The 17,134-nt window shown below is 36.1% G+C and overlaps 1 protein-coding gene across 1 annotated transcript; it reads right to left on the reverse strand.

Moving 5' to 3' along the window:
- Nucleotides 1-559: 559 nt before the first annotated feature.
- Nucleotides 560-7,388, reverse strand: LOC127082926 (ubiquitin carboxyl-terminal hydrolase 4). Its single transcript, XM_051023152.1, has 6 exons — nucleotides 6,889-7,388; nucleotides 5,205-5,321; nucleotides 3,737-3,835; nucleotides 2,055-2,246; nucleotides 1,731-1,912; nucleotides 560-1,216 (listed from the first exon to the last, which is right to left on the reverse strand). Exons 1-6 carry the CDS (start codon nucleotides 7,003-7,005, stop codon nucleotides 820-822), a joined length of 1,104 nt encoding a protein of 367 aa, XP_050879109.1. The 5' UTR covers nucleotides 7,006-7,388; the 3' UTR covers nucleotides 560-819.
- Nucleotides 7,389-17,134: the final 9,746 nt, after the last annotated feature.

A 17,134-nucleotide genomic window follows, 5' to 3' on the forward strand; every position in this document is an offset into this window, starting at 1 on the left:
ATTTTGGATCGGAACGGTCGGATACCGTCGGGTGGTTGCATTATGTCCACCCCTAGTTATATCCATATGTCGATAAAAGATGGTGATCTAATTTTTACCCTGAATTTCATGTTAACCCGACCATCATCATAAACCGAAGAATTAGCTTCTCCTTTTGTACAATACTTCAATTCTATAGACTTCCCAGTTATAACACGATTTTATTCTTTAGAGCTTGAGCTTTGAATAAATTCAACATAAGCAACCATTGAATCCTACTTGTTCAGTCACCTTAGAATATACCACACAAGAATATAAATCTATTTGGCTTTCAATTTCAAACAACTACAACTGGCATTAATCACTTTAGAAACAATGCTCCATGATTCAATACATTAATCACTTTGTGAATGCTTTTTGTTGATCTACAGTTCCCAAAAAGCTCTTGTTAAACAAAATATAGAAAATAATTCGTGTCCCTTTTATATAAGCATCTTTCGTGAGTGCAAAAAGGTGCTTAAAAGGAACTACCGTTGCATTTTGTTTCTAACTAATTGAACATTTAACAACCATGAACGGATTGCGTGAAATTTTCACAGCATGTACACTGTTGTATCTGTTATACCAAAAGTCTTTTAAAAAATCAGTGCTTTCACTATCAACTGTACATGCCAACCACCTAGTATACATTTTCACAACCGTATACTGTCATGAAGGTATCACACCTCAAGCAGTTTGATTAAGGGAAAATGGTAAAAAGAAAATAAGTCATAACCAAACAGATGAACAAGACAAGTCCAAAATATTCAAGTACCTAAAACTGGTAAGACTCTACTCTGTCTAGTTTCTGTTAACGCTCTCATAGAACAAAATATAACCATGATCTGTATTATTGTTGAATTCTTGTGTTGACCCAAAGAATGTCTGAACAGAAGCTTCATCAACCGCCTCAACAGTTTCATCGTCAAAACATAACCAGTGGTTATGGTTTTTTACAAGGCAAACATAATGCCCGTGGTTGGGCCCACTCCCAACATGGACAACTACTGCAAATAGAGAATACTCAATATCTGCTTCTTCATCTGTATCACTCAACCTGAGCTCAAGGGGAAACACCACACGGTAAGACAGTTTCTTGTAGCGGCCCAGCTGCTCCATGTACTTAAACCGCTTAAGATGAATGACTAAAACACGAGGCGGTCTCTTTATCTTCATCCTCTTCTGAGCTTCTTGCAAACTAATCAAAAGAAAGTTTGCATCTCGGTTATTAATAGAACATGAAAAGTAAAACAGAACAGTACATGCATTTTATTACAGATTAAATTGACACGAGTCACACGACCAGTATAACCCTTTCAGGAAATAGATAAAAAAAATGTCCATCAATGGAATGTAAACCTATTAAGCTTCCTGCTTAGACGTGGTCAAAACCATAAACCCAGAAAACATTACAATACTAGTAAATAAACATAAATAGCACTCTTCTACTTTCAATTAAAATAACATGAGAGATTGCAACAATCAATACATAATAGTGAAGCCATTTGACATCTTTGCCTCATCAATAAAAACCATCTTAATAAAAGTAGTAAAATAGTCAGCTACAAAAACAATTTAAAATAGCACAACTGGCCATTTACCATCACAAACTAGTACCAATGAAGCAAGTACATGCAGCTGATGCTGCAAAATTAATGTTTAGGTAATTATAAAATAAAAATTTGTGGCCAAGAATAAAATGATATTAATACCTGCAGCACTTGTCACAAAAGAATTTGTCTTCAGCATTCAATGTCTCGGTTGAACTGAAATTTTTCAAACAACTTGTAATGGAACTGTTTTGTTCAATATCAAGACTCAAGTCGAAAAATGTTTCATCCCTAGCCGTTACTGTTTCACATTGCAAGCATCTTGTCTCATTGGTAAGTATTCCCTGATCAAAGCAATTTACAACAGTGAGATTCCATAATGAAAATTTAAAAACATTTTTTTGTCATTATTTTTTTAGCTACACTGATTCACCAAATAACAAGTTCACAATGTATGGTTACCCCAAGCTTGAATTGCCAAATCACCTGGAAATTTTTGTGCACCCAAGTAGCTAAAGGCGGCTCTTTTTTAGCACCATTAGCTAAACCGTTCTTTGGTCCATTCGAAATCTTCTCAGAAGGTAGTAATGTCTCTTGATTGTCTTTTGCAGTCTGGGCCTCTTTTTCCAGAATGTCAACAAGTTCATTTAACAAATAGTTTAAGAATTCGTGGGCGTCCTACCAAAAATGAGAAGATTCATAATGACAGTGTTGCTTTTTAATCTTTATACAGATTTTTTAAAGAAATACATTAATAAGAGACATCATACAACAAACAGAACATTTGAATAATAAGGAATAACATTCACTTGTGAAAGAACCTCAGGTGAGGAAAGAGACATCTAGTAAACAACTAGAGATATAGAACAACATTGTTTGAACTAAAAAAAAATATTATTCAACCTCACCGAAAGCATCAAGGAAACATAGGTCTTAAAAAAAGGTTGCATCAGAGTTATCAATAGCGCCGATAACGGTGCTATCCCGGGATAGCATCCCGGGGCGGTGACCCTCCACTATGGAGGAGCAGCTCTCATTCCAGTTTGAGATAGCGGACGCTATTTGAGCTTTAGCGGATAGCGGGAGTGGAGCGCTTCCTGTCCCAGGCGGATTTCATCAGTTTCGAAAGAGAAAACCCAGAATTACCCTTAAAAAAAAGAAACGTTAGGAGTTTTGATGAATTTTTCAGATTTGCCCTAACTCAGAAACACAGCAGAATAATCGGTCTTTTTCTCACACGCTTTCGCTTAACTTCTCTCTTCTTTCCTTTCTTCTTCTTTCTTCCTTTGTTTTATTCTTCTTTCTTCTTCATTACGTACTTTGTCTTTTTTCAAAGTCTACTTCCTCTTCTTTTACTTACGCTATTTCTCCTCTTATACTTATGCTATTTCTCCTCTGTATTTTTCATTTAAGTAATAGTATTTTAATAAATTTATTTCTCTTTTACTTTTACTTACTCTATTTCTCCTCTAGTTTTACATTAAATACATGTTTTATAGATTATTCATATAAATAATCCAAAAAATAGTCAAATAGCAGTTATCCCGCTTTCCCATTTTTGAGGTTGGCCGCTCCGCTCCGCTATCTGAGATTGGGTTACATTTCATGAAAGTCAATAAAAATCACTTTCTAATGTTCCATTTCAGGTAGAGATTTTAATATACTCATATAGTATCAATACACCGTGATCAAGTCAATAAGTTCTCATCTTATGAAACATAGTTATAACATATAAAGAATTTCTTTGCACTAAAATATGTTGAGCTCAAGGGAATATATTGCAACCTTCATATATGACCGCCCAGCTGTCGGACCATCATCCTAACCATGATATCAAGTTTAACTATGTGCTCAAAACCATTTTGCATTGGGTGTAAGTGTGACACGGTGATATAACAACAGTTTCTTGGACGAGACCAATGATAGATCAATTGAAAATTTGTGACTTTGCAAGCATCTCTAGCTAATTTTTATATTAAAATCAATTTAAACTGAGAAACAACTATTCGGGGTTATTCAGAAAAGATGCATGTATTATAAACATGGCCAAACACTGTACATGTGTACAAACTAATATTCCATTCATTACTCTCAAAGGAAGGTTAGTAATTTATAGAACACCCACGCCTTTTACTTTTGTGCTCATTCTAGTAAGTTTAAATATGTACCTGGTGCATATAGCTACGGAAGAGTTCATTCTGTTTTTTCAACCTCTGTACAAATCGTTTAGGAGCAATTACGCCTGTTTTCCTCTTCTGGGAACTTATCTATATTCAAAAGAAGTAACATGGTAAATTCAAAACCATAAAAGTAATAAACAAGCAGGTGAGTGCATTAACTGGACATCTGAAGCAAACGTTGAAGATATACAAAATCTAGATACTCAAACACATAACAATCAGATTTAGGCAAGCATACAATCACCTCTGCCAATTTTTTATATCTCAGGATAATCACAGAGAAGAAAAATGAAATAAAAATAGGTATTTATAAAATGCACACCGCATATACTTCGAAGCAATTTTTTCAAAAGAGAAATAATAAAAAATGTAAACTCAAGTATAGTTTTTTGATGATTTAGATAAGAATGCAATCACCAGTGTCTGCGAATTTCTCATTCGAGGGAGACAAAAAAGAAAAACACAACAGATAACAAAAAGTAACAAATGCTAACTAAGGGAACATATTTTATGCCTTACAGTATCTAGTCATGTTTTAATAAACTTCACAAATAGTAGCGCATATAACATTTCCTGGCTAAAATTTGGAGAGAAGAGAAAAGGCTTTGAAAAAAAAGTATAGAATGAATTATGGATGTCTGTGTTTGACAGGTTACAGCGTGACGTTTTGCCAAGTACATGGGGTGTCTAAAATCAGGACTATACACAATGGTATGGAGATAGTCAAGAGAAATGGATATAAAAAAACGTATGTTTAGGGTTTAGGGTTTAGGGTTTAGATAAGAATGCAATCACCAGTGTCTGCGAATTTCTCATTCGAGGGAGACAAAAAAGAAAAACACAACAGATAACAAAAAGTAACAAATGCTAACTAAGGGAACATATTTTATGCCTTACAGTATCTAGTCATGTTTTAATAAACTTCACAAATAGTAGCGCATATAACATTTCCTGGCTAAAATTTGGAGAGAAGAGAAAAGGCTTTGACAAAAACGTATAGAATGAATTATGGATGTCTGTGTTTGCCAGGTTACAGCGTGACGTTTTGCCAAGTACATGGGGTGTCTAAAATCAGGACTATACACAATGGTATGGAGATAGTCAAGAGAAATGGATATAAAAAAACGTATGTTCTTAGCACAATTTACAAATGATCATATGTTATTTCAGGATGGTCGCAAGGGCTACTTGATAAACTCTGGGGCATTCTTATAGTTCTTTTAACATGATATGGGATAAAATTACTTGGTCTAAGTGTGGTTAATAAGTTACTAATTTGCCGAATTGGATTCTTTCATCCATAACATGTAACATCAACAGCATGTACCTTATTCACAAACAATGAAGCCAATATAAATTAAATTCTATAATGATAAGTAACAATTTAGGCAATCAAATATATGAATAGGTCTCATTCAAGAAACATCAAGAATTTTTCTAATTGTAAATTTGTTACCTGCAAAAATAAGTCAGCTAAGCAAGTCAAAAGATTTTCCTCTGCATCTGTTATATTCTTGGTTTTTCCATAATATTGTAGCAATTGTTCTCGAAATGGAACACAGAAGTATAGAGCCTATAGAACAAGAAAGAATAGTGTTAGGAAAAAACCACAAATTTAGTTACAAGGTTTACAAACTAACATACTCAAAAGATTTCTGGTATCCCAAAACAGTTGTTTAGGGTTGAAACTTGAAAGTACTCCACAAAGCAAGTTTGACATATTCAGTGATCATTGTCTATATATTTTAGATAGGCAATAGCTATAGCGGGATGACCCCTATTGTGAACTTTAAAAACCAAGGTAAATAATACATAAATACTTAAAATAAGTCCCAACAATATACATAATGCCTTAAAAACAGAAGTTTCAACAACATACATAAACTCCAACAACACCATCAATATAAGTTCCCATCAAAATCAAATTATAAATGTACTCAAAATGACTAAAACAAATTCTAAACGTAAACAAAATGACTAAATCACATCCGCATTTGTCTCATTTTCACTTCTAAGTTACACCATATTAATATCATCTTGCTCATCACTTGATTCAAACTTTTCTTCTTCCACCTCCAACTCCTCATCTCTAATAGACACTAATGTAGCAAGTCGAGAGTGATGTCTAGTAGCTCTTGCTTGTGTCACGCTTGCAGAAGATGATACCATGGTTGCTAATAAAAGAGAAACAGAGCAGCACAGCAAAACAGAGACAAAGGAGAAATCAGTTGTGAATGGCTGAGAAGGGAGAAGAAATAGATGAATATGTGAAGAATGGTGATGATTTTGGAAGAACGATGGATGGCTTCCTGATTTGCAAAGAAGAATGTCAAAGAAGTTGTGTGTGGAAATTTGGCAGAGAAGTTGTGCCTAGAAATTTGGCAAAAGGTGGCTTTCTGTAACGCAAACATGAAGAGGGAAAAGAAAAAAAAAACATGTGAAATGGCCTAAAGCAAACACTTGTGCTTTTATATTAGGTCAAATAAAAGGGTTGAAATAACAACGTGACCTTAAAAAAAATTCCAATGTACAAATTTATCCTAATCTTCACAATGGCGGTCTGCTAACCGCGATTGTGACACTTCCGCGCCGCCATGACGCCACAAATAGCGCCCGCTATCACAAATAGCACTTAGCAACCCAAAAGTGTGGTGAGGTCCGGTTCCACTATGCTATACCGCTCTGGCGCTATGGACATCCTAGAATAACATTGATTCTACTATCCTTTCCAATAGTGAAAACTAAAATCTAACTTTGCTACTCATTAGCCAGACATCATAAACGGGAAAAAACAAAAAGTATTCACAGATTCAATACCCAAATCAATAAAAATAAAAATAGGCAAACCATTTTTTCAGTCAATGAAATCAAACTACTTACTCAAAGTTTCAAATGCAACATAATCATTGAGGGAATGGAAGGAAAAGCACAACAAATTTATCTTTATTTCTTCATTGTCAATAAAAATTTCATTTAAAAATTCAGCAAAACAAAAATAACAAGTTCCCGCATTCATTCAGAGAAGTAATAAAATCAAACATAAACCTATCGGCATAGCAGCAAAGAACCACGAGAAATCATAACAATTAAGTGATGAATTTCTAAATAACCAGATCAAAGTCTGAATCATAACGAAAAACCTGCAAAACGCTGTTGCAATAACAAGTATTGCCGAAATTCTCAAGGCCAAAGTAATGTTCTCCTTCAGGAAAATTGTCACCGAGAGCCTTCTCAAGTTTGGAACCAGAACCACCCATAAGCGCGTTAAATCGATCACACAGACTCAGATCTTTCTCCCGTTCAACTCAGTGAATTGAATCGGAGTTCATTATTCTCTCTCGCGCGCGAAACTGCGTCGTTTTGGTTTGTAGCAGAACAGAGAGAAAATCGATGATGATATTGATTTTTTGGATTGAAACTTGAAAGTAACAGGGGAAGAAGAAAACGAGGGTTTCGTTAGAGGAAAGAAAAAGCACGTGGAGAGTAGAATGCAGAAAATGGAGAAGAGAACGGCGTTTTGAAAAGACAGACAATGTTACCCACAGATATGCATATATAAGTGATTACGGACAATCCACTATTTTCCTACGGGTTCGCCACAATATCCGAGCCAGATCGTGTCAAAACGGTTTCTAATTCTCGTCCAATTCATTTTCAAATTGTTTTTTTAATACACAAATATACGCCATATAACAATACAATATCCTTTATTTTTTCTTTAAAAAAACTTAAATAGTAATAAAGTGAAATATTTGTAATACTTAACTAACTATTTAAAGTATATTATTGTAAGAGAATTTTATGAGATGAAAAAAGAAGTTTTGGTTTTGAAAATGCAATAGAGATTATTTTATTATACTAAACATTTTAGGTAAAGACCGACTCAATTTACATTAGAAATCTTCTATTATGATCTTCATCATCAAACCATTCATTCTCTGTTCCAATTTAAGACAATAGTCTTATATGTGGGAATCAAGTTTTTTCGATTCTCTCGAATCTTTTCAATCTCTTGATTGTAATTATTTTTTGTTGTATATCTGTGTTTATCGTGAAAATTGGTAAACAACCGCTGGTCTTTCAAATTATATGAATTTTTGTTACTCACAGAATCGACCAGATTGATCCTAGGACATGTGCTATTGTTCTAAAATCGTATATAAAAGATGGACACTTCGACAGTATCCTTGAATAAGGAATGTTTGCTTAAAGTTATTCTTAAGAAGATAAATGGCAGAAATGCAAGTAAAGTGTAAAACAATGTTTGGTAAATGACTGGTAATAAAAGATAATTGTTGAACAGAAAGATGTAAATAAACTTTGATTGATATAAATATAATGGTGTTATCAAACGTACATCTTCAATTATACTCTTTTCTCTACACACTGGATACTTTCAATAAATATGATTGATTGTACAGCAATTTGAACACACTAATCCTAACATTATGACGCCTATTTATACTAAATTGAAATAACTGTCTCCAACGAATCTTCTCCTAGGCACTGACATGTTACACTCGGCATGTCTGCGTTTCAGGACAACATTCAACGTGTCCTTTCTATCAAAAACGGATAAGAATGAAATGTGGTTACTCTTATGTCATTCAAATTCAAATATATATCGAATAACTCTTCTGTCGAAGTGATATTCTAAACTTGGGATTATTCCTAAGTTTCACATTCGTCTTCTCTTACAAAAGGCAAACTTCAACACCTCATCATGTCAATAATGCTTTGTGTCGAAATCCTAAATAACTCCAAAGAGCATTCTCTTTTCTTAGTTTATCATCTCTAACCTGATGTTGAAATTGCCCCACAAACAATGCATTTTCGATATACCGAAGAAAAAGGTATTTTTTTTATTTTTTACAATCTAATTCGATATCACAAAACTATTCATCTGTTATGACGTCATAGTCATGATGACCACTTTAGCAAAACGTCCCTTCAGAACCTACGTGAGGATCTCTAGGTAATCATCATGTTTCCTAGCCCTTAGGAAATCATGTCTAGTCTTTAACTGCTACCACTTATCATGGCCATTTACACTGACACGTGCCCACTTTTTTTCCCTAATTAATGTCTAACAAAACCGCTTCCACTTCCGCAACTTATAAATAGACACATTCAACACTCTTCTTTTTCTCTCTTAACTTTCCACATTCTGATCTTTCTCAAAGAACTTATTTTTGTTGGATAAATAAATTCAGCGTCACCCTTAGGGATTCGAATGGCCTTAACATCCCAACCCATGGCGCTTAGAGGGAGCTTACAAACCTCGCTTTAGGTGCATCCCCTGAGGGCTCATACTATAAGGAAATAAAGTTGCACCCTCACTAACAACAATTGCTTTTAGCGCAGTGGTAAGCGCTTGATCCTACAATTTCTTCTACTCTTTATCTTCCTCAAGCAAAAAAAGCAGTTTATTTCTTCCTTTCAAAAATGGCATCATCTACGAAAATCACCAAAGAATCCAACAAAAACACCACAGATTCCAAAAATTCTCAGGGTCTTCCCCTCGCTGACAGGATCTAGGGCCCTAACACCGTGGGTAACCAACAGTATGTTCCTGAACCTTTGACTGAAGAACAAAGGATAATTTTTCAATCATAGGTACTAATTCCTATTTTTATTTCTGGGAAAACGCATGTAATGTTAGGACCTTTATCCAACCCAAATGTTGATCCTAATAGGCTTAAAGAATTCTTTTTCCAACTTACCATAAGTATAAACCTATAGCTTTCGTCAAAAAAACCCAAGGTCAATGAGAAAAACCACATTGAGGAAAACCCTAATCCAGATAATCAGGGTAACCTTTCGACTGATGAACCCATCGACTTAACCTACATGAATAGTGGTTTCAGGGTATTTCGGTCTTGTCCTTTATTTCGAGATCCTTCTAATTATTTAGGTTGGTTGGAAAAAATTGAGAAAAAGAAATCCCAAGTCTGGAAAGAAATGGGCATTTTTGACTTAATATAATTATCGAAAATAGGACCTGGTTATTGCCAGACTATGTTGGTTTCTTCTTTGTAATTTTGGGACATTACTCACCACACCTTTCACCTCCCATGTGGCATGATGATGCTTACACTCTTCGACATCGCTGCCATCATAGGGCTTAAGCCTATGGGTGAAACCTATGATCCAGACTTCCTATCCAAAGACACCATTTGCTTCGATACTTCTAGGGCTGCCTTCACCACACATATTGCTTACTACCATGATAAAGATATTGATGAAGTTTCGATACTAAGCATATTATTTTTCTTGCTTTGTGGTTGTCTCGTTGTGTTTTTTGTTCGAAGTATCTCCAAGTAGCCAAGAAACTTACTACTCTCAAAAACATTCAAACAAAGGGCGAAGGAGTCACTACCCTAAAAAACATTCGAACAAAGGGAAACTTACTACTCTCTGGCCCTTTCTGGTTACTGCAGTTATGGTGGAAAGCTAGCATTGAAGCATGTCTTCCAACTCACAACCCTATTTATGTGGATGATGTAGTAGTGAAGAATATGAGAGTCGAAGGAACACGCTTAGAAATGTTAACTCCAATTGATGAAGGTCGAAACCTTCAGCAAAGCTTCACTAATTATGTAATGATGTTTGCTAAGCGCTACAACTTCACTCCAGCCATGGCCCCCTTTGCCTTTAGAACATGTGGTCCATAATGGTTTACGGGGAAATTTCCCTCCCCATCGAAGGATAAAGAAGAGAAATCGGTCGCTATCTCGGAAGCATTCCTTACTCCTAGGGTATTCTCCCTAAGACTCGATCAATCGAAAAGTCATGTTACCTTGATAGCGTACCAACCAAATCTTGTCGCACGATAATTTGGCCTCATTCAGATCTTCCCAAAACCCCTCTATGCAAGAAAAAATTCTCTTCTTCTTTATAACGCCATCCACACATAGGCTACCAGTAGCACGAAAATAGCCAGATATGCTGGTCAAACGGAACTTAGTCCATTTGCTTTCAAAACTTACTTTCTCTGCACCCATGAATTTGACCTGTGGTGGTGTGATCACTATGAAACAATTTTTTTATGTTCATGCATTTCATTATCATCTTACCAAAGCTTTTACTTCTGTGCAGGATAAAGTTAAAAAAGGTATTTCAACTCACATCAAAGACATCCAAGCATTCCCTGATGATCTTAGTCGAACCGTCTGCGACGCAGCAGTCACTCTAAAGGAGAAATTTATGAAAAAAAAAACAATTTTTAAAATTACCCTCATATGGTATGACCTGAGAAACGATATCAAACTGATTTTAATATGTATCCTCCTAAATTCGCTTGACTGCCAAGTGCTAAATTTGGTGTGGCTTTTATCCCTCCATTTCTATATTGGTTCTTTCAGTTGTAAGAGTTCCACCCAAGAAAATTGTCCCCACAATAAAAAGATCCACCGAAACAAGAGAGGAAGACACCATCAAAGCAACAACAACAAAGGTATGTGCATTTGATATATTGACACCTTCGACTTAGGAATCATTTTCTTGTTGCTAAATATTTACACTCCTTTTTCCTTTAGGTCAGCCGAAAACCACCACTAACTCCCAAGAAAAGAAAGCAAAAGCAAATTGAGGTCGAAACCATAGAATCTGATGATGAAGATTTATCTCCAAATGCCTCTAAACCCGCCAAACAAAAGAGAAAGAAACAATTGAAGCTTCAAGGCGCTCTCATTCATCCAAAAACATAAATCAGTGCATCGAAAAGACCTCCTGCCCAAAAAATACCTGGGGCTGAATCCCAACCTAAGTCGAAGAAGACGCCAGAATAAATGGAGAGTGATAACTCCAGTCTTGGGGTTGAAAACCCTAAGGTAAAATGTCTCACCCTTACTTTTAACTACATTCTCCTTTTGCCTTCGCCTTACCCAATCTTTGTCTTATTTTCAGGCTGCTGCAGGAAGTCCCCAACATTCGACTATTACATCGGTCGTCGTTATATCCGACAAAGGGTGTAGGGGAGAAGTGAACAATCCTGCTGCAGAAAGACAGGAAAACTCCCCACCAAACATCATCACCCAGCATTCCCACGTTAGTGGCTCTGAACCTGAGGATGAGCCAGTCGAAGATGCCCTAGTGGAAAAAGATGCAAAAATGCAAGACCCTAGGGAGATTCTGGAAGACGAATCTGAGGATGGTTCACCCAAAACCAACCAAGATGTGGATGATCCTGATAACGAAGAAGGTGGTGATCAATCTATGTTTAACTTCGACGAAGAACCCCTTGAGGATGAGGATCGAAACAACACTAGTGACGAAGAAAGGACTGTCCGAGAGGATCAACAAACAACATAACAACCCAAGAGCAACCCCAAAGTTGATACTGCTAACAAAGCCACAAGGCCTTCGACAGACACTGTCATTTCCCTATCTCCTGCAAAGTTAGAAGCGCTTAAACGAAGTAATCCCTTGGAATATCTGAAGGCCATTATTAGTGCCAGAAATAGCTCGCCAGAGAGAAGTCCCAAGACTTCGACAATGCCAGGAGGTCCAATCACAAGCCAATTTGAGAGCGAAGTGCTCCAGAAACTTAAGGAGAAAGCCTTCGACATTGACTTAATCCAACTTTTAGAGAATGACACCTCAACTTCCTTCGAGATTAAAGATCTCTTAAAATAAATCAATGGCCTGCATGCCTCCTCAGAAGTCGCAGATTTGGTCATGGATTTAGGGTTGCTGATCGATTGTGTTGTTGCTGACCTTGGTCAAATAAGGGAGGCTTCTAACAAAATTCATAGCAAATCAGAGACTCAGACAGCAGAATGGGAAGTAGCCTCCGAATCCATTTCCAAAAGTGTTGAGTTGGAAAAAAACTTCTGAGAAGAATAAGAAGGAAATTGAAGTCAGTGACAAGAACATAAGAGCTTGGGAGCAACGAATCAAAGAGTTGCAAACCAATATTGTCAGGGCTAAGGAGCGCAAAGAAGAACTCCTAAAGTTGGACGAATATGTGTTGGCGAAAGAAGTGCAAATTGGCCTACAACATGTGGAAAAGGCCCAAAAACTGAGGGAGGAGATTGACACTCTTACTTCTTACAAGTCTGGTAGGGAACGTCGCTTACAACTTCAAAAAATGAAGTACCAGAAAATGAAAGATTCTTTCTCCTTTTAGATGGGTCGAATTTACCTGAAGTGTTTGTTTTAGTTTAATTCTCTTGTGATAATTTTTAAATCCCTTTGTGGCTCTTTATGTAATGACTTAGCCATTTTGGCAATCTAGTTAACATTGATTTTACCATTATGGTTGTGACTCTTTTACAAATTATTCTTTCTCTATATTTACCTCTTGACTTGCAGGCTTATATTTCTTCAAATACTTCCCATTTATTTTCAAGAGTCTTCGATCTCCAACTAACTCTTCGATCCCGTATGTGCCGTTTGAAAAAATTTGAGTAACTAGAAAAGGGCATTCCCATTTAGGGGACCATTTTCCAAATGTTCTATCTTTCCGATCCATGGGAAAATCACTTTCCACACTAAATCTCCAGTCAAAATTAATTTAACTTTGACCCTTTTGTTATAAGACTTTTCTACTCTTTTTTTCTGCCTTTTTAATAACTCTAAGGCACTTAATATTTCTTTGTCTAAATCAACTAATTCATCCAACATCATGTTCCAATAAGACTCTGATGGAATTTCATGGTGCCTCCGAATTCTTGTTGATTGTAAGTAGATTTCGACTGGTAAAACAACATCGTGACCATATGTTAACCGGAAAGGCGTAGTATTTGTAGCCTCTTTAGGGGAGGTTCGACATGCCTATAAAATATGGTCTAATGTCTTATGCCAATTTCTTGGATTTTTTCCCACATGCTTTTTAATTATCCAAATTACCACCTTATTTGCTGCTTCGATCTGACCATTAGCTTGAGCGTAATAGGGTGTGGACGTTAGTAATTTGAACTCCATTTCTTTAGCAAACTCCTGAACTTTTCGACCAGTAAAAATTGATCATTGATCCGTTGTAATAGTTTCTAGGATTCCAAACCTATAGATAATATTCTTTTGGATGAACTTGATCACGGTCTCTTGGTCGACATTCGTTAACGGTATAGCTTCAATCCACTTTGTGAAATAATTTGTACCCATTATAATGTATCTTTGACTTTTAGATGACACTGGTCGAATTTCTCCAACTAGGTCCAACTCCCAACCTCTAAAAGGCCAAGGTTTCATAATGGAGTGAAGTTCGCTTGCAGGGACATGTTGTATGCCTGAATGCACTTGGCACTCTTGACACCCTTTAGCGAATTCCATACAATCCTTAAGCATGGTAAGCCAATACATTCCTTGTCAAAATAATATCCATTTCATCTTATGACCTACTTGATGTGCCCCACATGCCCCATTATGGACACTAGAGAGGGCTATGTATGCCTCAGATTTGCTAAGGCATTTGAGTAAGACTCTTTGAGGTGTCTTTTTGAACAATTCGTTTCCCATAAGAACGTAGATTAAAGCTCTATACTGTAGCACCTCAAATTTGCCCCCCTCATTCATGCATTCATTTTAGGTCATTTAACATTTCATATTGCATTTCAGCAAAGTTCATCTGAATTACCTCAAGTCAACTATTGGTCAACTGAAGGTCAAATGGTTAGGGAATAACTTGAGTTACTTCCAACATGTTCAAATGAGGCCTATTCATCATTCGACATATTACTCTTGAAGGAACAAGGGTCCAGCGCACAGGTTACAAATTTGGAAAGATGACTTGAACTGCCACGCTCGCTAGGCGAGCAGAATGGTTCGCCTAGCGAGCCACCAGAGTCCGAACTGTCATGCTCGCTAGGAGAGAAAATTCTTTGCTAGGCGAAGCCCACGCGTTTTGAAAATAAAAAAATACAACAGAAAAATCTTGGACTTGGACCTCTCTCATTTGAGCCCACAAAGCCACGAAAATCAGGTTATAAATTCTAAATTTCATTGAAACAAAACCCTAGAGAGAAGAGCTAACAGAATTCAGAGCAGCCTCCATAGACACTGAAGAAAAAACTCCTTTGCATAGGATCACCTCTACCAATTCCATCTCGTATAAACCCTGAGATTGCTCTGCAAACCGAACCGTGCAATTCAATTTCAATCGATCTCTGTAACACCCCTTTTTCTACCCCAAATTATTTAGCATATAATCAGAGTAAATAAGCACGCATATAAAGAAAAGGGCGTCACATCGACGTTTTCGAAACTTAAAACTTTCAAAAACCAACAATACATCTGGTCATTCAAAATAACACATTTCACTCATCATGAATATTCAAGCAATATGCGTTCGCAGCGGAAAATAAAGAATACTCATGTAATTCATAATATGATCCATGTCCCATACCATGATCATCTTTCAATAATCACTTCAAATAAAATAAAACAATTAATGACATAAAGCATATCAAAATAAGATATGAGTTTAATACTACTAATCTACCCAGTGTTACATGACCAGAGCATTGACTCATTACCTAATTTCAAACTAAATACGGAAACTCTCCAACTAATCTTGAGCGAGCTACCGTCCACCTACTCCAGCAATACTACTCTGTAGTATCTGCACGATACCCATGTAAAGGTAACATTCAAACAGAAAGGGTGAGAATTCAAATCATCATGAAATAGCATAATAAGGCACAATGAATTAAAATACAATTTAAGAATTCATCACACTTGGTATAATCACGTCAATAAGATTAACCAACAATCATCTCACATCTTTCAAACGTACATCGCATCCACATCAATACATGCATTCAATGATCACATAACTATAGACGACTCAATGCAAGATAATGTGACTCTATGCATGTGGTACCTCAACGTGAACTCAAAGTTTCATCGCTTTCCGATTCAATATTTAGAATCCAAGCCACGCTTCCGATCCGGACAAGACCAAAGCCCCACGTCTGTTTCCAATGAAGGATCACCGCTTAAATACTACGCCTAATCCCAATTAAGGATTAACGTCTGCTACGTCTGTTTCCAATGAAGGATCACCGCTTAAATACTACGCCTAATCCCAATTAAGGATTAACGTCTGCTACGTCTGTTTCCAATGAAGGATCACCGCTTAACCACTTCCACAATGAAGTCAACCATGCTATGAATGAATGCACACATACCAACACATATGCAATTAAGACCATCTATATACCGTCTTAACATCCCACATATCACCATGACTCACAATTGGTACATATACACATTCATCACAACACATCAATTACGATTACATATACACATCCATAACCATAAATCATTCACAATTCAATAATGGTATACATACACATTCATACAATATATTATTCACCAATATAGGCCAATCATCAAATATGTACACATAGGTTTCACAATACATTTCAATATCAATTTTCCACTTTTCAAACAGTGTTAACCGGTTAACGCCCTAGGTTAATCGGTTAACGCAAAACAGAATGCGCTTCTTGGCAATTTTTAACAGTGTTAACCGGTTAACGCCCTGGGTTAACCGGTTAACGCAAGACAGAATGTAATTTTTTTTAATATTATAACAGTATTAACCGATTAACGCCCTGGGTTAACCGGTTAACGCAAAACAGAATGTTGTTCCTGCGCTAACACGAAACAGAATGCAGATTTCCCCGCATTTTTCATCGTTGGAGGACTTCCGGACCTCCGATTTCGATTCCGTAAAAAGCTACACGTTCAGAAATTTATGACTCATCCAATTATATATTCATTCACAGTTTTAGCATAATTTAATCATCACAATTCAAGAGTATTTATCAAGACCTAATAATTCCAAACCATGCCAATTAAGGATTTCAACCTAAAACATGTTCCTATCCATTGACCCAATCATACTAACCCATAATGATAAGGATTTCCCCTCTTACCTTGTCAATTTGATGGAAACCTTGACTCCTCTCGCTTTTCCTCTCCTCTTTCTCTATTGCCTTCAGTGCTCAAGTGAATTCTAATTCTCACTTCCTTCACTCTTACTATTTATAATAGTATTCTAGTTGGGCTTAAATCATCTAATTTAATCACTAGGCCCAATAATACCTAATATTTAAATACCTCTATTTAAATTTAAATAATTAACCACTCACCATGCAACCAAGTTAATTAATTCAATTATTTAATTATTTCTCATATCCAATAGATAATGAATTAATACACCAATTAATTAATTAACACTCCACATAATTAAATTAAAATTATAATAATAATAGTATAATAATTCAATACTAAAAAAATGGGTTGTTACAACTCTCCCCCACTTAAAAGATTTTCGTCCTCGAAAATTTACCTCAAACGAACAACTCCGGATATGATTCCCTCATCTTATCCTCGAGTTCCCACGTAATATTTCCATTGGCGACTCCGCCCCATATC

Source organism: Lathyrus oleraceus, chromosome 5, assembly GCF_024323335.1.
Source record: "Lathyrus oleraceus cultivar Zhongwan6 chromosome 5, CAAS_Psat_ZW6_1.0, whole genome shotgun sequence".
Lineage (NCBI taxonomy): Eukaryota > Viridiplantae > Streptophyta > Magnoliopsida > Fabales > Fabaceae > Lathyrus > Lathyrus oleraceus.

Coding starts and splice junctions, on each gene's coding strand:
- LOC127082926 (XM_051023152.1), bottom strand. CDS start 7,005: ATGGGTGGTTCTGGTTCCAAACTTGAGAAGGCTCTCGGTGACAATTTT. Junction 5,322..6,888: donor ATTGCAACAGCGTTTTGCAG/GTTTTTCGTTAT, acceptor CTTGTTCTATAG/GCTCTATACTTCTGTGTTCC. Junction 1,913..2,054: donor GGGTGCACAAAAATTTCCAG/GTGATTTGGCAA, acceptor TGCTTTGATCAG/GGAATACTTACCAATGAGAC.